The sequence below is a fragment of the Sceloporus undulatus genome, chromosome 5 (assembly GCF_019175285.1).
Source record: "Sceloporus undulatus isolate JIND9_A2432 ecotype Alabama chromosome 5, SceUnd_v1.1, whole genome shotgun sequence".
In the NCBI taxonomy this organism is placed as follows: Eukaryota; Metazoa; Chordata; class Lepidosauria; order Squamata; family Phrynosomatidae; genus Sceloporus; species Sceloporus undulatus.
In genome coordinates this window covers 68,925,836-68,948,184 of record NC_056526.1, presented here as the reverse complement: position 1 = coordinate 68,948,184, position 22,349 = coordinate 68,925,836, and the positions used below count along the sequence as shown (strand labels likewise).

Here is a 22,349-nt window from a genome sequence, read left to right as displayed (position 1 = left end):
GTTGATCCTGTGGTGAGGGGAGCAAAATGGGAGGGTGGTAGAAAGATTGTATCATAGGTCATTATAAATGAGGTTAAATTCAAAGAAAAATTTGTGGGAACATAGGATTATCATTGGAGGCTTCATTGAGACTGAACATTCCCAGTTCCATTGATGGAAATGGAAATACCCTCCCAGGTCCACCTTATTAATTTCACTGGGAGCAACAGAAACACATCTTAATTTACAAAGGCCTGAAACGGATGCAACGAATAGACTGGCATGGGGCCGTGCCAGTGCCATTCGCACCAGGACCATGGCAACCACATGTGCCTGGTTCTGATATACGCTGCAGCCACGGTCCTGAACTGAGCCGCTAGAAAGAACAGATTCTTTCTGCTCCTTCTTGGCCCACTTCATTCCCGATGACGCAGGCTTCTCGCTGCATTCGGGGAGTACGTCACCTGAATGCTATGCCGTGAACGCAACTGGAATCTACATAATTTATCTAGTGTGTTTTGGACCATAATCTGGATCCAACCCATTTTTAAAGTATAGTATAAAGAAAAATGTGATAATGTCATATATTACCCAGCTGTTCAGCGAGGAGTAAGTTCTTTCTTGCTTTCACTCTTATTGACTAATGAGTGGGAGTCAGAGAAAGACTTGATAATCCAGGAAACTACATCGTCCCAAACCATTCCCTTCCATTGCATGTACTGATCAATAAAGGAAGAAAGCACCAGGAGCATAAACAATTAATAGACTTTTCCCCCATTTTACCTAAGTACCATCCAGCACAGATTTGATTTGAGCTCAGGGTCATTGTTTCATTGGTTTGATGTAGTTTGATTTCTATGATTTTTATGAACCATAGCATAATCTGGAAGATATGAACTAAAACAGGGATGTGAGCAAAGGTCTGAGAGTAGAGGGTTTTCATCTACACAAATCATGCCTTTATTATGTGTATAATGTTAACTTTTTGTTTAGTTTTCTGAAATCTTAACGTAATGGAATTCATCCCATTTCCATTCTTGCCATTTGCTATGCCCTTGGCTTTCAAATTCATATGTTTGGGACAATCTTAGTTTGGAGACTTGTCTTTGATCAAATATAGCTTGGAATATCCTTATTGGGCAATATATTCCTTATAGTTCATTGAAGAATTTTAGTTTGAGAAATGGTTGACAATGCAGTGATTTGGATCATAGGGCAGGGCTTCAAGCAACACAAAGCTGCAAGGAGAAGCCACACAAGGACAAGCCACATAATTTGTAGGCCTGGTTAATACTTTCGAGCAATAGTATTTTGGCCTTCTTTCTTTTTCACTGCCAGTATTCATCTCACATAAATGTACTTATACATTCATCACAGGCATGAAAATGCAAATTATTTCAGCATGAAAAAGAAAATGTGTGAATGAATTTCTACTAATACCAGCAGAGACCAGATTTCCCCCCCCACACACACACTTTAAAACTATACAGTGAAGAGTGTTCTCATTGCGCTATGTGGATCTCAGGAACAATCCCTGATGCTTTAACACTCTTTTCTGAAAGGCATCATGCTTGTTGGTGTAAGAAAGTCTGTATTGTGCAGTGGTTTGAGTGCTGGACTAGGACTTTGGGAGACAAGCTCGGCAATGAAAAGCCACTGGCTGATTTAGGGTAAGTCATATTCCCTCAGGCCAAGAAGAAGGCAATTGCAAACCTCCCCGGAATAAATCTGGCTAAGAAAACTCTAGGATAGGGTTGCCTGAATCAGAGGTGATTTGAAGGCAGATAACATAATAATAATAATAATAATAATAATAATAATAATAATAATGTATGTTTGTTTACACTGAATGTCAACATGTGTTGGTGAGAGAATGTTATTTATTAATCACGATTTTATTTCATCTTTGATATGGTAGATACTCAAAATCACAATTTTCTAACAATGATGAAACAGCAAGTTTATGGGGTGGGGTGGGGTGGGGGAGACCTCTTGTTTGGAAGATGCAAGTACTTATTCCAGCAATGGTTTGCAAATATGAAGCATACAGAAGAATATTAATTAAATTCCCAGCTGACTTTGAACCTTTCAGTAACCATTGCCTGTAATGTATTGGAAGGTAGTAGCAGCAAGCCCTGGCAGTTGAATTACTTTTGATTCTGAAGATAAAAACTAGGGTGTAGCAACTGGATTAATTCACAGCTATGCCTTGAAAACGGCGTTGATCTTTCTTTGATGATTACAGTAGCTCATATGAAATTTCCTTTTGTTTAAGCAAGTCTGAGCACTTGGTGCCAGTATATACAGACACCAGTATATACCTTATTGTTCTGCAAACAACTGTTGAATACAGTTGAATTATTCCATGAGTGGCGCTAAGATACATATATAGGTGTGTGTGTTGAAAAGAATGTTATGGTCTCTGCTGGATTCCTGTACAAATGTGTTTTAAAATAGAACTTCTGAGCACTTTAAGCATGTGTAGCAGCAGATAATTAATGATTCAAACCTTTCCCCATAGTTTGTTGTTATCTTTCATAACTCAGCATGATCTGGCATACATTTTGTCGAAAGGTGGATATTTGTGAGAGAGAACAGCTGGGCCATTTCTGAAATTTCTTGAGCACTTAGATATACAAAAGCAGAAAAGAAAAGAAACACCACAAACCATTTTTGCAGATTTATTAGGAAACAATCCATTTGTTATCTAGACAGAGCTTGGAATGCTGAATTTTGCCACTGATCATTAATGACAAGCAGACAGCAGAAAAATGATGGTCACAGATTAGGGACAGAACACAACTGTTCCCAGGTTTTTAACCGTTTTGCTTTGGCTTCTTGCTTCTTCAAGATTTATAGGTAACCAAGGTATTACCCACTTCAGTTTGACTTTCCCAAGCCTCCTCTACCATATGTTATGGCTCAGATTTCTTCATTTTAAAGGATTCTTCAAACAAACTTGTTCATGATGACCCAGGCAAATGGCACTAAGAGCAGCACAATATGCCTATACCTAATTTTTCTGAAATGTGGTGATTCTGATGCCAACTCTTCTTGCCTACTTTCATGTATTCACCAGCATGGCAGCCCTATCATAATGCTTGGGAGGCAGTGAATGATGGAGAGTTGTTGATGGGAAGAGCTGGAGGACCTAAAGATGGTAGTGCATGTGCTGGTAACCTCAAGGCTGGACTTTTGCAATGTGCTGTACATCCAGGAGAGCTCAGATCACACTAATATTAAAATCACTTGCTACCAGTTAGTTTTTGGGCAAAATACGAAGTGTTGGTTATTACTTTTAAAGCCCTACATGGTTTGGGTCCAAATTACTTACAGGGTAGCCTCTTCCTGTATAATGCACTCTGTACACTCAGGTCCTTTGGGGGACATGTGCTCCAGCTAGCCAGGATTAGGTTGGAAACTGTCAGCCAGAAGACCTTTCTTCAGCCTTCTTTAGATCATGGAACACCCTGATGGAAGAGATTTGACAGTGGAATATGCTGTCTGAATTTAAAACAGCATTAAAGACCAGTCTTTTCCAGCAGGCCTATCTAGATAATTTTTAAATTGTAAATTTAATTGTGTTTCTTGATACTTCAAATTCACATTTCCATTCACACCTTGTTTGTGTACTTCCTGAATCATTTGGTTGGTTAATTTGGGAACTAAATGCCAGACTATAAGGGCATATGATCTGATCCAGAAGATATTGTGTGTGTGTGTGTGTGTGTGTGTGTGTGTGTGTGTTTATGACTAATGGAATGTAAAACTGACATTATTGGGTGTTCTGAATCACTGCTCTGATTAACAGATAACACTGACCAAAAGCGCAGTGAGCACATTGCTTCTGAATAAAGACTCTGATCACTCCTCTGATGTGTCATTATAATTTTTTCCCATTTCAAACCTTTCTTCTGTAGACGTTGTACCCCAAGTCCCATGTCTTCTGCCAAAAGGCATGATTCCTACAGGATCGTGGGCCACTGATCTCAAATTTGCTTTGATTCTTCTATAATGTCAGCAATGAGAGTTGATTCCTGTGGCCTGCAAAATGTTGTTTCTGACATCAGTAGCTGAAAGAACTTTGTGCTTGAAGGTAGCCAACAAAAGGCATAAAAATCAGGTGAAGCATCTTTTCAAGGTACTTTTCCAAATGTACATGGGTCGGTTCTTAAATTTAAAAGGGATGTGTCTGCAGCACATATTGCAATCCCAACAAAACACCCTCCATAATCTACTGTACATTGTGAAGTGAATGTGTGTATGTGTGTTGTGCGGGTCAAGTAATTTTCAAACTTATGATGACCGAAAGGCAAACCTATTGGAGGCTTTCATGTCAAGATTTGTTCAAAGAAGGTTTATCATTGCCTTCCCCTGAGGCTGAGAGCATGTGATTTGCCTAAGGTCATCCCGTGGGTTTCATAGCTGAGCTGGGAATCAGATTCTAGTTTTGGGAGTCATAGGGGATTATCACATGGAGGTTTATCATCCCTGAAATGTCACTAAATCATCTGTAAAATGCAAGGGTGTGATCGCCAGTTGCACTTGTCTCTTGTGATTAAATTGTCATGGAGGCATCCCATCGTTGAAGCATTCACAGAGCAGCCATTTCTCTGCATAACGGAAGTTTCCATTATGCAGATACTAAAAGCCAGTAACAATGTACTTAACTTTTAAGACCAATTCAAAGGAACCTTACATAAGCAGAAAACATCTTTCACTGACTTGTGTATAGAGCAGAATCTAACTATGTCTCTCTTGGAATCGCCTGCAATACTACTGTGTTAGTAGAAAGACAGGACTATGTCATGGAAAACACATCAGAAGTATACCTAAAGGATCAGGGGGAAATTGAGAGAACTATCAACTAAAGCCTTCTTATGGCTTCTTAACATAACCACAAGATTATGTACAACGTATCTAGTGCCACCTAACTAGTCCAAGGTTCTTTTTGTCCAGTGGCTAACTAGTGAGAAAAACACATGCTATACTTATTATTAATGTTCACCAGGCCAGTATGTATCACAACATCTTCTGGTAGAGAATTGTGCAATTTAACTATGAACTATGTAAAGAACTACATCTTTGCATTTTCACCATAGCTGTTGCTTCTGCATAATCAGTTTCCAACTGAAACTTTGATCACATTGTCTTGTCTTCATAGTGACAGTATTAATCAAATTTATGTGCAATAGTGATCAAAGTCTCTCCTTACACACTTCATCTCCTATTAAATTTTGTTCCTGAAACAGTTTGTCTCCCAATTAAATAGGTAGTTTATTCTTCAATAATTTGTTCTTTCCAGACTGCTTACATTTACCAAGTGCATTTGTGTATGTGCATAGATCTATATGTATATGAGCATTTACCAAGTATTATTTTATTTGATTAAGAGGCAGTCTTGAGCTGCATTCTTTCATTAACCTTTCAGGGCGTAAGTCCTATTGAACCTAGTAAGATTACTTCTCAGCAAATGTAAAGTTGTACTGAATACCTAACAATCTGATAGATAACTTATTCTGCATCTGCACTACAGAGATAATGCAGTTGGACACTGCTTTAACATCCATGGCTCAATACTATGGAATTCTGGGATTTGTAGTTTGGTGAGATATTTAGCTTTCTCTGTCAGAGTGCTCTGGTGCACAACAAAGTACAAATCCCAGGATTCCGCAATCTGATCCACGGCTGTTAAAGCCGTTAAAGCAGTTAAGGCAGTGTCAAATTGCATTATCTCTGCTAGTTACTTGAATTTTAAAAACAAATTACAGCCAATTCATTACTGTACGAGTTTCTTCAATTGTGATGTGACAGTTCACGAAATGTATTCTTTAGCCATTCCCTTGCTGGGATTACCATTCATTTTCAGTGTAGGTGAAGCTGTGGTTGCTTATCTCTTTCTCATTTTCTTTTTTATTCTGTACTTTTTGTGTTCTTATTCACTCGCTATTCTTGTAGCCTATTAGTTCTTTACATTCACTAGTCTTGGCTGATTATTCATCCAAATCTGGTAGCATGACAACAACAACAACCCAGCAGCCATTTTAAAGCAGAAATAAGAGCTGCCCTTTCAGGGGAAGTCCTTTCCTTATATTTATCTTTCAGTGTTTATCTGTCTGACTCCCTGCTACTTCGTGCTCCTCTTTTCAAACACACACACACACACACACATGGGTGCACATGCACATTCAACAGATTGTTGCACATTAAGTTATGTATGCATTGCTATATAAATAGAAATTGCCTACCCATGCTCTTGCAAAAGGAGTACATTGTCCTGAATTCAAATATATTTAAGGGTTGCATTTATACATCAAACAGCACCTATGTTTGAAAGATGAAAGAGCTGAAATGCTTACTGGAATATATTCTTTCTGTATGACACTTGTAGGAAAAAAAGTATGCTAGCTAAAAGAAAACTTATCTTTCAAACTTTCTACCAGATTCAACTCCTATCCCGCTCCTCAGCTCCAAGGCTACCACCATTGCTTGGCTGAGAAATAAAGCACACATGTAAATCATGTACACACCAATGTTCATCAGACATACTGCTGAGTTGGTAGTCCTGTCACATGTAAGCTAAATATATTGTTGCTTTAATGTATTCTCTCACTACTTTGATAAAAGCCTTAAGATGTTGTGACAGGTCCTTTGATATTTTCTTCTGATGTTACCGTGTTTCTTTCGTCGTCTTCTTCTTTCTCCAAAATGTCTATTTTGCATAAACATGAGCAGGCGAGACAGTTCTAGTTAAGGGTAAAATCATCATGTTTTATCATTAAAAAGGCAGTGGGCAAGAACTACACTCTTCTTCCTCTTTTAGCTAAACCCATATGTTTAGTAACATGGGTTCTTTAACTGTTTACATTTGATATACAGCAAATGTCATCCTGTATATATAAAAATGGAACCTGAGTGAAAAACTGGAAGGGATCTCAAATTTGCTAGCATTCTCCCTAAGAAGTAAAAATCCGAACTCAAGTACAAATAAAGTTCCAAACATTCGAATTATTAGTTTTTTGTGGGTTTTTCGGGCTATGTGGGCTATGTTCTAGAAGAGTTTATTTCTGACATTTCACCTGCATCTGTGGTTGGTATCTTCAGAGAAAGATGCCAGAACATGGCCACAGTGCCTGGAAAACCGACAAAAAACTATAGATGCTGTCCATGAAATCCTTTGACTTCACAGTCTATTATTATTATTTTTTAAAAACTGTCCCGTTTCCTATTTGAATGATGGAACATAAGGACAATAATATTTTAAATATAGAGTTCCTGAAGAAAAAGAGGTGTGCCTCTCACTTGAACAAAAAAAGAGAAAAAAAAAAGAGCTCACATGAAAGTATTTTTAGCAGAAGAATGGAAACTGTAAATGAAAATATGGCTGGGAGAGGTGTTAGTTTCCCTTCTTTATACATTTCTAGCATCCTACAGATGGGATGGTTGTTTTGTGAGCTCCAGAAATATTTAAAGTATTTATCATTCAGGAACAACCAGTGTTTTCAAGTGTGTTATTGGGCATTTCCAAACTAGTTCAAAGACATGGAGGCTCTCACAAGATAGCTTCTTGCTTATTGCTCAGTGGTGATTCTTGGTTCCCCTGTCTACAACCCCTCCATATTTTTTACTCCCTCTAAAACCTGGCAGGGAGGAGGAAGAAGGAATGTTACAGTGATATAGGCACTATACAGACAGCCCAAAAAGGGCGGTCTGCTGGCGCCTTGTTTTGCCGCATGAGGAAGCTGCAGTGGACAAACCACGCAGCTTCCTTGTGTGGCAAAAAGAACCCTCAAAAATGGGTTCTTTCTGCGGCACCCTTGTGACGTTGCAGTGTGCCAATGGCGCACTTGCGACATCACAAGGGGGTGTGGCATGCAGACGCTATGCGTCCATCATGTCGTAATGGCGGCGCCCATGGAGACAGGGTGCCGCCATTTTGCCACCGCCAGTACGTACTAGGCTAACCCTAGTACATATTAGAATTAGGGAGCGTCTGAATGGTGCACGCTCCCTAACCCTACTGCTGCTGCCGCCACGCTACATTTTGTCGGTCTGTATTCCCCTATAGACTCACGTTTATTGACTCGGACTCAAGTTGCTTTAACTTGAACTTGACTCTGTAATGAATGATGCACTGACTCAACTCAACTTGTTACTTATATACTTTTAGCAACCAACTTCCTGGTGTCATTCACTTTGAGCAGCAGGCAAGACCTGCCAGCAGAACTCAGGGTGCATTTCTTGGAGAACAGCATATGTGTTAGGCAATGGGCTTGAGATGGAAGGTTCTTTCTAAAGCCTTTGAAAAGCTTTAGAAGGATCCTCTGATGTGCAGTAGGGACAGGCTGCTGGGAAGGTCACAACACCTGCCTCAAACCCATGGGCTAACACTTTTGCTGTTCCCCTCCGAGAAATACTGCTCACCTCTTTTTTTCCTGTTGATGTTGTCTCTTAGACTTGAGACTTGACTTGAAAGTATCATGCAAGGGCTTGACACTCAACCGTACAGACGGGCGCTTCATGCCAGCCTGAGCCTGAACCAAGGGCTTATGGGGGCTCAGTGTTTACATGCTCAGTAATGCTACTGCGCCCCCTAGCCGCCATCATGGTGCTCACCTGTCCATATGAGGTGCATCATAATGACATCCATGTGGCACAGTGCGCAACCAACAGCAACCTTTTCCAGCATCTTAACATATGCTAGAGAAGTGCTGTGTGGACATGCCGTGTGGTACGTCTTCATGGTGCATGAGCGCGCCTATGGTGCCCTACGCATGGCCTAAAAAGAACTCACTGGGGAGCAGGTTCTTTGGTTGCTGCAGTCTCCATCCGGGGCAGAAAGGGGCGACATCTTGCTGCCCCTTTCTCCTAATCTGTCCAGCCTCATAGTACTCTTTTCTTCCATCGTATAGAACTTCCTCCATTACCTGGCTGCTGGTACTTTTCAGGCAAGAAGCTTGGTGCCATGTCTTAAGATGCTGGAGAAGGTTATTTTTGGTAGAATTTCCATATATTTACCCCATATCCTTTGCTACCTACAGTGAAGACAGATAACAACCCTGGGATTTCCCCCACATTTTATGTGATGACTCTGTCTAGACCTTTTAGGCAACAAGCCTAGTACCCCCTCAGATTGTTGGTAGTGGAGCAGACTTGCAAACTTGCTCACTACCAACACTCTGAGCCCTTGCAAGTCAGGCTGAAGTTACAGGGCTAAAAATGGGTTCACACATGAAGGTTTATTGTGCTGCTATCAGTTGTATTTTGTATTTCCGTTCCTATTTTTTTGTATGCTGTGACTTCTAAATTAGCTTGCACAAAGGTGGTGGTGGTGGTGGTGGGGTGATTTAGAAATTGTTCTAGGGCCCTAACAACCTCAATCCAGTCGTCTTGCCTTGGATGAATTTGGATGGATGATACATTTGTGAGTTTGTTTCTGTCTGTCTGTCTGTCTGTCTGTCTGTCTGTCTGTCTGTCTGTCTGTCTCTCTCTCTCTCTGTGCATGCACATGCAATATGCTTCCATGGCAGGTAACAAAAATCTTTGATTTTCCTGAAAATTTGCTACAATTCATTTTTTCAAAAATGAGCAAAGAGGGAAGATTTTGTAGGAGATATGGAAATGACAGTGACAAACCTCATGCAGCTCAGGCATTTCCCATTTATATTGCTCTTCATTTTGTTCAAGGTTTTGAAGGTTTTCTTCAGGCAGAAGGTGAAATGTTTTGGTGTGAGAGTTCATCTTGATCTGTTCACTCTCTTGTCAAACACAAATGTCAGATCAGCAGCACTAAAATGGTTTTGTGGGTGTGGGATGTGGGTAAGAATGTCTACAGTAATGTGAGCAGAACCTTTGGAAGTGAAAATGAAACTTCAGTAGTTAACATGAAAGTCATGCTTCAAGAATTGAAAATGTAGGTTAAATTTAGCTGGCCTGGAGACTGAAGTGTTAATGTGTTACACATGAAGATCTCAATTTCTAACACAGGAGAACTAGATGTGCAAGTAACAGTTCACAGTAGTGAGACTTCTTTATCATTTGGAATGCATAGCTTTGTACCATATTCCTGGGTCTTGGGACTGTAGCAGGGCACTATATGTTCTTTATCTGTCACTTGTATTTCATTTCTTTGTCTGATTCCAAGATAGCCAGTATGGACAGAGTCTGACCTTTTATCTTCATCTATATTTATGCTGTATTTAGGCATTATTCTATATCTATGTTGCATGCTATATTTATGTTAGAACAGAATTCAGAAAAGGAATGGTTCCCAATCGGCAGGGCTGTATTCTATCACTCTATTTGTTCAAATTGTGTGCTGAAAATATCATAAGAAAAGCAGGTTTAGACTTAGAAGGAGAAGCAAAGATAGGAGAAAGGAACATCAACAATCTTAGATATGCAGATGATACCATATTAGTAGCAGAAAACACCACGGACATGGAACAATTACAGAGAAAGGTCAAGGAAGAAAGTGTACTTAATGCTGAACATAAAGAAAACAAAAATGATAACTGTGAAGAAATACATAAATTCAGTCTGGACAATGAGGGAATCAAAATAGTTAAAGAGTTACAGTACTTAGGATCAAATGGTGATCAGAATTGTGACTTCAGCCAATAAATAAGAAGAGGACTAGGAATGGGAAGGGTAGCTATGAAAGAACTAGACAAGCTCCTAAAGAGTAAAGATATACAACTGAGCTCTAAAATTGTATTCCCCATCACCAAGTATGGATGCAAGAGCTGCTGGACAATGAAAAAAGCAGAGAAGAAGAAAATAAACTCATTTGAAATGCTGTGATGGGTGAGAGCTGATTTGAAATGCTGTGATGGGTGAGAGCTCTGAGAATATGGACAGCCAAAAAAACAAACAAATGGGCCCTTGAACAGATCAAGCCTGAAATCTCCCTGGAAGCCAAGATGATTAAATTGAATCAGTCGTACTTTGGCCTTACCATGAGAAGACATGACAATAATGCTAGGATAGGTGATGTTTAGATTTATATTTATATACAATAGGTTGAGTCTGCCTTATCTGGAATTCCAAAATCCAAAATATTCCAAAACCCAAAACTTTTTTCATGGGTGGCTGAAATAGTGGCACCTTTGCTTTCTGTTGGTTCAGTGTACACAAACTTTGTTTCAAGTTTAAAATATTGTATAAAATTATCTTAAGGTTATATGTATAACACACATATGAAACATAAATGAATTTTGTATTTAGGCTTTGGTACCACCTCCAAGATATCTCTTTATGTACATATATGGAAATACAAGTATTCCAAAATCCAAAATAGTCCAGGTTCCAAGCACCTTGGATAAGGCAGACAGCCTGTAATATAAAGGATGTGCATACAAGTGAATATAAAGGATATTGTACTTCTGAAGAGGAATTATGTGTGCCCTTCCACAATGCACATGTACAAAATGTGTAATGAGAATGCATTTGATAATTAGAAGGAATACTGTAACCTTTATATGTGGAAATGCTATTTTCCTGTGTGGGCAGCATAAAAGGGAGGAGAAAGGAGAAGCAGCTTTTGTGGTAGATTTCAGCGGTGGCAACGGTGAAGGAGTATTTGCAGTTGTTAATATATGACTCTAGCAAAATACTAATGGAAGAATACACACAAAGCAACAAACTATTTTTTAAAAGCCATCCTATTATTCACTTTTGGGTTCTCTTCAGTTAGTAACATGAGGAGTTTTTCCCCCTTGAAAGTGCTGTGTCACTTCTTCTTTATCCAAAATTCCACCCAGAATTTAGGAAGTACTCACTTCTCTTTTTCTTTCTCTTGCTCTCTTTCTCTTGATTTACACAAACTAATTAACCATACATTATTCATTGTCAAATATTTAATACTCTGTTCCTTGCTCTCTCGTCATTAGCAAGCTGCTTTCACTCCAGTAGCAGGGGTCCATGAGAGGATGCTATTTTAGAGGGATGATTATTTAAATTTCCAAAATCCAATCAATGCTGGTAGGTAACTAAACTGCCAAGATAATCTTCCTTCTGGCTGTCAGTTAAGAGAAGTGACCAAACTCAGTTTATGCAATTTTTTAAAAAAACGCAGCATGTATATATTATTCTGTTACCTTTTTCTTAGGGAAATAGTGCATTGGGTGTGTATTTAATGAATGCTAGTGAATGCTGGAGAAAGTATGCTAAATTTAGTTGTGAATTTCTTTGGTTATTATTTGCGTTATTACATTTGGTATTTTCTGACAGCTTTTGTATATAGCAAGGGAATTTTCGTAATGCGTTGTTTTCCAATGTGTGCACTTACATAAAGTTATGTAGTGTAAACTGCTGTATAAAAACAAAAGCTTGTTGTTGTTTTATTGTTCCTTGATCACTGAGTTAAAAATGTATTGCTGTTTTTATCATATCAGATTAACATATGAAGCAGAATAGTTCTTAGTTCCTTTTAAAAATGCTGTAAGATGTTTGCCTTATGTTTCATTTCATAACCTAAGCATCAGTATATAATCTTGAAATCATGTGCAAATTCTTATTCATTCTGCTCCCTGCTCCTTAACAACTAACATAAACATTCCTTTCAGTTCAAGACCATAGATATGTTCATGGTAAGTAACCAGCCACAAAATCTGTAACATTTGTGATACTGAAATTAAACTACGCAAACAGAAAGAAATCATCATTAAAAAAAATTTGGAGCATGATCTGTAATGTGTGTGTGTGTGTGCGTGCGTGCGTGCGTGCATGCTTTAATCCCATAGGAATTAAAAGAATCAGGCTTCCATATTCAGGCTTTCTTTCTACCTGTGTAACCATAGCAGTGTGACTATTCCACACTAAACAACTGTATAGCATTTGATACAATTTTAATTACCATGGCACCTTCCTATGGAATCCTGGGATTTGTAGTTTGCTGAGTAACTTAGATTCCTATGCTACTTGAGGGCAGTGGACTAGAATAATGGTATTCAATTTGTGGTCCTGCAGGTACTTTGGGTTTCTGCTCCCAGAAACCTGCCAGCGTGGCCAGTGGTTAGGAATTCTGGGAGCTGAAGTCCAAAACACCTAGAAGACCAAAGGCTGAGAACCCACTAGACTATAACTCTCTAGTAGAGAAATCTGTCCCAGACTACAAATCCCAAAGGTCCATAGGGTGAAGCTGTAGCAGTTAAAGTGGCTTCAAGCTGTTATGACTCTGCAGCATGTATATATAGAGGTGGGGAAATTCTGATGATCTGGTTTCATTTCCATCTAGGTTTTGGCCTGGGTAGCTGAGGAAGTACCGTATCTTGCATGAAACTGCAAATATTAGGATCGTTCTGAGAAAACCTTTTCTGGGTCCTTGTACTTTTGGAAGTCAGTTAAGTGATGAGTAGTCACTTCTCTGATGTGGCATTGTGGCCTTGGAATGTTTTCCTCAAGCATTTTCTCTTGCACCAAATTTGTTCTCTTTTTAGTGGCAGGTGAAAACCTCTCTCCCTTTCAATGTTTAGCCTTCTTTTCTATTTTTCCCCTTTAAATGTTGAGTCTTTTGCTGAAGTTGTTCTCATTGGTACTTTCATTCACAAGCAAAGATCTTTACATGCAGTAGGCTTTGGACAATTAATTGGCAGAGGGCTTTTGATGGGAATGGGGATGTGCAATATGTTCTACATCTTCACTTTTCTGATGTCCTTTAACAATGCTTTTAATACAGTGTCTGATTTAATATGATCATTGGTGAAAATGTGTTTCAATACTATGGCACTCTGTTTTGGGTTATATCTGATTTTTTTAATGATGTTGTGCGCTTCCATAGCTCTCCATTTTGAGAGAAATGGATCACAGCCACACACACACACACACACACAAATAAGAATACCCATTACCTCTATTAGTAGTATGGAGAAGCAGGGCACAGTGTTCTGATAATGCATATGCCATTGCCAGTCACCTCACATGGCACAACCTCTCATCCTTGGGGAGGTAAACATCTTCTGAGGTACCTCATGGCCCTAACAAGATAATCAGCATTAGAGAACTAGTTATTGAGAAAGGAGTATGGAAACAATGATTTCTCTTGAAGATAAACATAGCTGGATCCTAGTTCTTTTGCAGATTCTAGTTCTTTTGCAGATAGATAGGAATATAAATTTCACAAAGGAAACAAATCCCAAACAACTATATTCAAAAGGGGGCTGCTGCAATATCTTAAGATGGAAGCGGTCTTAAGAATTATAAACTGATTTTAATATACGGTATGTTAAATAAATAATAAATAAATAAAATGTCTGCATGGGTCAGGGCTGGATAGTAATTTCAAAGAGAATTTGTGGTGTTGTTTCTGATGAGAATTCCCAAGATCTGAGAGGGAAAGCCATGGCAATTGAAAGTGTTACACTTTTTGTCGAGTGTTGTGCTTTTAGACTACTCATATGGAGTGCATTTGTACTGCAGAATTAATCCAGTTTGACACTGCTTTAATTGCCATGGCTCAATGCTATGGAATATTGCGATTTGTACTTTTGTGATACATTTAGCCTTCTCTGTCATAGAGCTCTGGTGCCCCACCAAACTACGAATCCCAGGATTCTATAGCATTGAGCCCTGGCAGTTACAGCAGTGTCAAATGGCATTATTTCTGCAGTGCAGATGCAACCATGATTGCAGTTGATTAATCCTGTTCCTGAAAAAGGCCAATGGCTGTAAGAAGTTAGCACCTTTAGTATTTTTAATGTTAGATCTAAAGTTATAGCAACATTTTAATTAAACAAGTGGCTTTATGTCAGCTCTGATGACCATTCTGCTTTCAAGTTGTTCCTTTTTAACTGCTTGCAGAATGAAAAGTTTTGAAGCAGAAATGAAACTTCAGATGGCTGGTTTTTTTTTTTTTTTTTTTAAATCCCTCACTGAAACAAACCAACTGATTCTTTACATTTTTTGGTTCCCTAACTTGCAGTTAAAGGAAATCTATGGGAAACCAATTTTGTATTTTTTAATATCAAGATTTTTTTCACTGTTTCACTATCTGTTGACTTTTGTGGATTTTCCAGCTGCATGGAAACGACAGTGAGACAATTTGCTGTTTCAGTATTCTGATTTCTAGATTATAAATTGAGACGGTAGCCCTCCAATTGTCAGCTCCAATACTTAATCAGAGACTTTAACCCAAGTCCGACACTTTATTCACAATATCATTCTGGCATTTTAGTGGCTTAATGTCTTTCTGTGCTGGTGATGCAGCATTGTAAAGATTTTGAGGTCTAAAGATAGCTCCTCTTCAGCTACAATACAAGAAGATTTAATAATGTCTGACAGTTATGATAGAGAAGGAATTTTACACACAGATACACACACATGCAAGAACTATTTTTAACCTGTTGGCATTAAAATAGGCAGCTCAATGACAAGTTTTGAATGGCACATGTGGTTAAAAAAAATAGCTTGGGCCCATGAAAATAGTTGTTTCTTAGGTCTGCTCCCCTTTGTTCAAATGTTGTTGAAGAGTACAATGTCAAAAGGTTAATGCAAAAGACTATATTTAATGTCACATGGGTGTTTTGTGTTAACATCAAAAGCATCTGGACACAGTAACATTTCTTCTGGGCAAGACAGATTATTTTGTAATTGACCCTCATATGGATGAGCATAAAGAGGGTTCTATCTTCAGAATGAAGAGTCAAGAAAGAAGCTACCAAGCATTTAAAGAACAGCTATAATATTTACAGTCTGGTCACTTGAGTTGATATGGTGACAGTGTTTTGTTTGTCTCCCCTAATCGACAATCTATTCCTTTGAGGTACAAGAGGGAACAAATGGAAAGTTTTAAGTATCCATGCCTTCTTCATTGGGATCCAGCATTTCTCACATTGTCACCATATAAAGCATGAAGGGATGCTTAATCACGACCTAGCCAAGTGAAAAGCTTGGAAACAGCTGTATTGTTTTAGACAACAATACCCAGAATTGGGAAATGTAGCCCCAAAAGTAATTTTTCTAATGTGAAGTTGAAGGCTTTCACAGTGTCCATAGTTTTTTGTGGGTTTTTCAAGCTATGTGGCCGTGTTCTGGAAGAATTTATTCCTGATGTTTTGCTTGCATCTGTGGCTGGCATCTCCAGGGGGTGATGGCATGGACATGAGTGGGGTACACACAGTAAATATATCCCATAGATGCAGGTGAAACATCAGGAATAAATTCTTCCAGAGCATGCCCACGTAGCCGGAAAAACCCACAAACAACTAATTTTTCTAAGTTCTGGTTAGGTAGTTGGAACTGTCTTACTGTCCCCATTCAAAATCAAATATGAACAATGGAATCAGTAGCTACTATATTTGCTCTTTAATTACTTGTATATATAGACTTACAGATATGTGAGGCATATATGTACAGATGTATGTGGTCAGGTCTGTCCAATATCATAAGGAAAACATATTCTTCCCAAGTCCTCCCTCTTTTAGATTCCCTTTTTTCCCTCCAGAGCTTGAGATGTCAGACATTTTTGTACACAGTGGAAAAGCTGCTTTATTTCAAGTGTGGATGAGCCACATAAAACTCTTCCATATTTTTTTAACCTATAGAACACAATCTCCTCATTTCCTGTGTCTTTGGTCTGTCCCTACTTTCTAGGAATCAACGCTATCAACACTTTCTCCCAGAAAGAACACCGACTGTACATTCATTTATTTTCTCTACATCCCCATAACAGTCACAAAAATCTCAGTCAGGACTGAACTGGAAGTGCAGCAAGGAGTTTGCTTATGTGCTAGTTTGGAATAAGGGAATGACCTGATTACTAGTCAGCAGGGTCTTCTTTGTAGTAGTCTCAACACTAGGGACCTTATCACATGGAGGCACCTACGTGGGTAAAAGGTTGCTAAACTGTTACAGAAGTGCGAATGTGGGATTGTCCGTCGCACTTCTAAAACATAATTGGGGCTTCCCGCTTTCCTTCCATCAATGAAGCATTCTTGGAGAAGCCATTTTTGAAATAATGGAAGATCCCATTATTTAAAAAAAATGGCTTCTCCTGGCTTCTCTGTGAATGCTTCGTCAATGGAAGGAAGGTAGGAAGCTTCAATAACATTTTAGAAGTGGGATGGACGATCCCACCTTCGTGCTTCTGCAACAATTCAGCAATGTTTTACCCACGTAAGTGCCTCAGTCTGATAAGGTCCTATGAAACTCAATTACCGTTTACTGCCTAGACCCTTCTGGGCAAGCAGTAAAACTTTTCTGTTCAATGCTCCTCTTATTTGAATTTGTTATTGACTTGCGTGGTCACAGCAACATCGCACAGTACAGTGGGCCCTTCATATTCACTGGATTAGGGACACAGGAGCCCCGTGAAAGTGGAAAAAATGCAAATAAAAAAACCCCAACCCATAATTTATTTTACCTGAGAGAACACCTCTTCAGGAATCTCTAGGTCCTTCAGTGCAATTCCATGGTCAACATCTGCCAGACTTTAACCATAGAATTGCAAAGGTAGGATGCAGAAATATCTAGAGAAGTGTTCTCTCTAGTAATCTCCAGGTCCTCTGGCAGATGTTGACCACAGAGTCATGCTGGAATACCTAGAGATTCCTAGATGGAACATACAGAGCCCCCTAGAACAGTGGTTCCTAACCTTTGTTGGGCTGCAACCCCCATTGCGGATGAAAGTCCCGCCCTGATTGGTTGGGGTCACTTTTTCATACCTCTCAGGACTCATGGAGAAAAAAGAAATTAATCTTGCTTCAAGAAATTGCACATTTGCAAGGCTTATGGGGTGTTTCAGAGAAGGAAAGTGAAAGGTTCACATTATAAAATGCAAATGGCTAAAATGCATTTTTTTAAAAAAGTGCCCAAACATGCTTTAACCAAGGGGGGAAATGCATCAGGTAGGTTACAAATGCATAAATAAATGTACACTTAGGAAAAAAGTTTTAAAATGCACAAAATGGCCATGCAAATCACTCTCATCCCATAGTCTCTCAACTTGACATGAAAACAGGTGGGGCAAAGAGCAGGTGTAATTCAGAGAAATGGAGCAAAATCAAAATAGAAGGATTTTTTAAAATTCCTGAAGCTGACCTGCTTCTCTGTCTCTGAAACACTAAGAAAAGGAAGGTATTGACATAGTTTTTCCATGTTGCCCACAAGTGGAAATGGCTGCATATGTACCATTTTGTAATTTCTGTCACTTTTGCTTTGAATTATAAAGTCAGTCACTGGTATGATGCTATGTGAGTCTGACATTTGAATCTGAAAGTCTTGCTGGAATGAAAGATGGTAGCCATTTTTATTATATAGTATAAACTATTCAGTATGGCTTAATTTCACTGCTCCTAGTTCGGGAGAGACAGATGGACTTAAAATATACTTGTTTTCAGTTTTCACATTTGCTCACAATTTATCTTTTTGTTGGGAATTCAAAGTTGTATGTAACAAACAGAAACATATCAGCAAAATGCCTTGAATGAGATTTGGAGGCTGTATGTCGAATGATTCGCTCTTTTTTCTTGCTTGGAATTAAACTCTTCATTCTGAAATATACTATTAACCAGCTGACAAAAACTGGTAAATAAATGTATTAATACATTTTCTGTACTTTCTGTTTGTGTAGAAGGTGTCCTATCAATGATACTGTGGATGATACTGTGAGCAAATGTGAAAACTGAAAACAATTAATTTTCACTAAGTTTGTAACTTAGAGGTGATACAGATGGGAAGAAAGAGGCAGCCAGACGCCACCCCTTTCTGCCCCGGATGGAGGCTGCAGCAGACAAACGCTGCAGCATCCATGAGGCTTAAAAGGAACCCGCTCCTGGCAGGTTCTTTTTCTGCCATGTGTGGGGTACCATTTGTGCACTCGCGTGCAAAGATGACATTTGCACAGTGCTGCACTGTTTGAGTGCTGCACCACGTAGATGTCATAGTTGTACCCCCTGTAAATGACGGTGCACCAAGATGGTGCCCGTGGCACGGTAGGGCATGAGAGTGTGCAGATGCTCTGCTCTCCCGAGCCCTACTTTCGGCCTCAGGCTGGAGCAAAGAGCCAGTCTGTACTGGGCCTCAGTCAAAAGAAATATTTATGAGAAACAGTTTAAAGCTACATATATGTTTGGGGGCTAAACTTCCATTACAAACAATGGGGCTTACATGTGAGGGTGGTGCATCTAAGTTACAAAAAATGCAGTTTAACACTATTTAATTGCTTTATCTGTATCCTGTGGAATCCTGGGATTTTTACTTTTACAACATCTTTAGCCTTCTTGTCCAAAGAGTGCTGGTGCTTCACTACAAACCCCAGGATTCTGTAGGATGGAACCATGACAGTTAAAAGTGATGTCAAACTGCATTATTTCTACAGTGTAGTTGCACCCTGAGTTAGCTTGTATAGCATTGGCTACATGTATTATTAATATATCTAGATGTGATCTTTGTAGAGAATTTGTCACAGACCAGAAATAGCTATGATGGGTGATCTAAAAAAAAAGAGACTATAGGGTGAAATATATCAGTCTATGGAGTTTAAAGTGAAATACCCATTTTCATTTAATTTTGAAGCTGGATTTTATCACACGTTCCGGGGGTCGGGCGAGTGCAACCTGGCTCCAGCCTGGGTCCCAGTTGCATTTATCCGACATCTTTTCAAAAATGGCAGATTCCCAGTTTTGAAAAGATGCTGGATAAGTGCAGCTGGGACCCAGGCTGCAGCCAGGTTGCACTTGCCCGATCCCTGGAATGTGCGATAAAATCTGGCTTCAAAATTAAATGCGAATGAGGCAAGTTGCTTTAAACAGCATGTGATAAACTCCTATGATTATATCCATCTAGGATCCACCAGTGGAACAGCTAACTCCTCTCCAGCAAGTTTTTGCACCACTTCTGGAGGATTGAGAATTTTTCAGAGGCAATTTTGGAGTTGAATGGAGACCTTACAAGAGGCCAAGTAAGGGAAGAGAAAGATCCATTGTACTAGTAAATGTCCACTTGCACAATGTTGGATGCAGCCCATAATTATAATGATCTAATTGGAACTGAAATGTTGAATATTACATTTCCTCTTGTGGAATGTTGCTCTCCCCTCCCTTCAGTTTTAATCCGTGCATTACATTAAATAATCCAGGTAGTTAGGCAATTTTGCTTAAACACTAAAAGTGTGTATTCAATGCTCACTTGTTAAACTCTCTCTAGGTGACAGTCCATCCAAAACTAAACCTGTTTAGGTTTTATTCATTAAAAAAACCCCACTTAATTCCCATACTAAGGAGATTATCACACAGCCATTTCATAACGTGCTTGGTGCGTGATGTAAATTGAACAGAAGGGATTTTATCACACATCCCCATTTTCAGACAGTACACCTCCTGCACCCAGGCCAGTCTTCTTCCATTACATGGCAGGTACAGTAAAATCCTATGAGGAACGTCCACGATCGGTTTCAGCCCGTTCTAGCTGTTGTGTGCAATAATTCATGCTTCATGGTCTCAATCCATGCTTATGATGACATGTTTCCTGATTGGTGTGGAATCCCTCCTCCTCTCCTTGTTCCGTAACACCCCTCATGTTACTCTCCTTCCAGTAGCAATGAGGATGAGAGAAAAGGTTTGTTTTTATTTTTTATCTTTCCACAAAATTGTAGAATAAATTTTATTCCCATTATAGCGAGATTTATTGCTGAAAAACAATGCGTTACCAACTCAAATGTTGCTGGCAGTACTGAATATGCTTGTTTAAATCCACTGTTTGTGCATAGGCAGGGATGGCATTCATTTGTGTTTTTTGTTTGCAAACTACTTTTGAAATCTGCTTTTCTTGAATGAAAACAGTTTATTAGCATGAGAAACATGAGTATGTTCTTTTATTCTGTATTATTCTTTTATGCGCGGTGAGAAAAAAATATTGCAGCCGATTTGGGCTCGAACCCAGCAAATGTTGTGCAATGGCATTTGTTCTCATCTCATTCATATCCCGTTAACATCGTGCAAACACTAGGCTAACAGCTAATGCAGTGTGATAACACCCATTCTTAACTGTTAACATCACAACATTACAACTCAATCAGGTAACACCCATTCCCATCTCAATTATTTAACAGTGCATTTTTGGTGCAAGAATGGGAGAGATGCAGGTGAGATAATCTCCTAAAATAATGCAGGTATTGTGACCTGCCTTGCAGAGAGCCTGACAACAGAATTGAGGAAGAGCTTCAGGGTCATTCATCTATGTAACATCTTAAAGGTGTTTCGGATGCCACTGAGCTGACTTTGTTTATAGCAGCATTATTAATTTAATGTTTAGAAATAACTACCAATAGCTTTTGAAAGGAAGAGTAGCAAAAATGACTGCATACTGAATGTACTATAGTGACAACAGTTGCATTGCAGTATTGGTATCTGAAGAACTGGATGTAAAACTATGATCCTACTAATCAAACTTGCTGGAAAACTTGTGGTTAGAATAGCTTGCAGTGACTTAGAATGGTAGCAGAATTGTATATTGCATGTAATCTGAAAAATGTTACATATATACCAAAATGTGGAAAATATAGCAGTCCATGTGTTTTAATTTAGGTCAGAGAAGTGGAATTACAACAGCAACAAGAAACAACAGCAACATACTACCAAGTGCTGGACAAAAGCTTCACTATTGTTTAAATCTTAGGGACAATTTGGAAGAAACCTATTAGAAGAAATTAGTCATTAGTCATAGTATGATACTGCAAGAAAGCCAGAGGGTGAATGTGACAGTACATATTTGTGTATTCAGTATCCCTGAGTAGTGGATAAATTGTAGGAATGTGGCAAAGATCAGAGATGAGAGTTGTTTGAAGTAGTGGCATTCAGTATGCGTAATGAAAGGATGCCCGGATCTTATACAATTAGCTGTTGTGGGCATGACCACTTAATTTATAAAGTCTCTCAGGCCACAAGAAAATGTTATCAGTCCATAACAGGAAAGCTGAGAATTCTGCATTGCTTGAGATTGCTCAATGATAATCTAGCACAGTTCTTTGGGATTATTTGATAGTACTGAATCTAAAATGCCTCATTTGACTGATTGCTCTTACTATCAGGTGAGCTTAACAATACAGTATATGTTTTTCTGGTGCTCAGTAGCCATTTGTTTCTCATTGGGTTTTTTTGGGCAAAGGCAATAATGTAGTATTTATGTAATGAACAGTTCTATGTTCTAATGTTTCTTGTGAGTATATATATATATATATATATATATATATATATATATATATGTGTGGCTTAAGCAAGGCTTTGAAAAAAAATTGTTCTATTTTCTGGATAATGTATCTGAATTGTATTCCTTCCAAAACATTTATTTTCATTGGTAGAAAAGTAATTGTATAAGAGAAATCATTGATTTAGAAGCCAGGGAAGGCTGAATGTTTTGAATTTCTAAAATGCTAA

The 22,349-nt window shown here is 38.8% G+C and overlaps 1 protein-coding gene across 2 annotated transcripts in view; it reads left to right on the top strand.

Moving 5' to 3' along the window:
- The window catches only part of TFEC (transcription factor EC), a 129,285-nt gene that overhangs the window by 66,855 nt on the left and 40,081 nt on the right, over window positions 1-22,349 (top strand). Inside the window, exon 1 of one of the 2 annotated variants that reach the window (XM_042466444.1) lies at window positions 11,831-11,961. The exons of the other annotated variant lie outside the window; for it this stretch is intronic. Coding sequence (XP_042322378.1) covers window positions 11,956-11,961 — 6 coding nt within the window. The 5' untranslated portion in view covers window positions 11,831-11,955. Of the gene's footprint in view, window positions 1-11,830; window positions 11,962-22,349 lie in introns of those variants that run through there. 2 annotated transcript variants of the gene reach the window in all.